Raw genomic sequence first — 1,330 nt, forward strand, 5'->3', positions numbered from 1 at the left:
ATCACATGCTATTGCGGTGGACGAAAAAAAATTAAGCAGATCTGATTGTCACCAAATTTGGAACGGGAAGACAAAAGCAGACAGACGCAGCTCATTGGACTCAAACGGTTAGGAGACAGGGGGTGCGGGTGCGGATGCAGAAGCCGGAGGGATGCCACGCTTCGGCACGTACAGCGTCTTGCGCTCCACCATGCGAATGCAGTCGGGCACAGGGCACACCGAGAAGCAGAGCGTGCAGCCCGTACAGTCGGCCTCGCGCACCACCGGCAGGTGTGTCTTTGCGTCGAAGTCGATCGCCTGGTAGCCTGTGTCGTTGCACGTCATGTAGCACTTGCCGCAGTTGATGCACAACTCTTCGTCCACCAGTGCCACCACCTGCAGTGCCGCCATCAACAGTCAACCAACGGCACAACTTCCACCACTCAGTCGCTCCAAATTCCTCCAACACACCCTCACCTCTCTCACATGCGTGCATGCATCCCCACATTTACCACCATCCCAAAGGTTCAAAATTAATATTTCTAGGAAAGCAAACCTCTCGTTCAAGATAGCCACCCAACCAGTGAGTAGAGGTGATTTTAAATTCACTTTACATCTAATCGCACTGACGAAATTTCCAGTGCTGTGAATTGCCACATGACCAAAATGCAATCCTCCTTATTTGTCCGATATGAACTCGAATGCCTCCATTTTACAAACCCAATGTGTGTGACCTCAATGACCCGCGCAATGCCACCACCACTTCCTTGTCACATTACACGAGACCGAGTTCTCCAGCAACGTGCACATTTACCAGTGTCAAGATACTACTTCCAAAGGCCGTTACACATTTAACTGCAAGGGCGATTAAATCTACTCTACATTATTGTGTCCAAGTTCCATTGTCAATTCATCCACCCAACAAGATTGTCGAATGTCTATTCTTCCCAAAAGACACATCTGGTCTCTTATTCATCCAAATATTGTGTAGCTCGAATGAGCATGCATCTGTTAAAATACACAGGGAATTTGCACATGTACGGGGATTCGTCCATTCATCTGATGAGCATCCTTTCACAAGTCACAAATCGTTTGATTTTAGCTGTGGAACCAAAACACCACCTAATCACTTCGCCATCACGACAGCAACAGCCAACAAAGCACACTGTGGGAAGTGGCCCAGCCAACAGCATCGATGGGACTAATCAACCACGTCTCAATGGGAGAAGGTAGATCAGAAGTGGAAGCAAACGGACCACCACCACCACCACCACCACCACCACCACCACCACCACCACCACCACCACCACCACCACCACCACCACCACCACCACCACCACCACCACCACCA

The 1,330-nt window shown here is 49.8% G+C and overlaps 1 protein-coding gene across 1 annotated transcript in view; it reads right to left on the reverse strand. All coding sequences in view use genetic code 11, as the record gives it.

The window, feature by feature from the left end:
- Positions 1-108: 108 nt before the first annotated feature.
- EGR_09764 (Dihydropyrimidine dehydrogenase [NADP+]) overlaps positions 109-1,330 on the reverse strand; it is a gene marked incomplete at both ends in the record, with an annotated part of 6,765 nt that continues 5,543 nt past the window's right edge. Inside the window, one exon of the mRNA XM_024499013.1 lies at positions 109-375. Within this exon, the coding sequence (XP_024346583.1) occupies positions 109-375 (267 nt within the window). The remainder of the gene's footprint in view (positions 376-1,330) is intronic.

The sequence above is a fragment of the Echinococcus granulosus genome (assembly GCF_000524195.1).
Source record: "Echinococcus granulosus chromosome Unknown EG_S00165, whole genome shotgun sequence".
In the NCBI taxonomy this organism is placed as follows: domain Eukaryota; kingdom Metazoa; phylum Platyhelminthes; class Cestoda; order Cyclophyllidea; family Taeniidae; genus Echinococcus; species Echinococcus granulosus.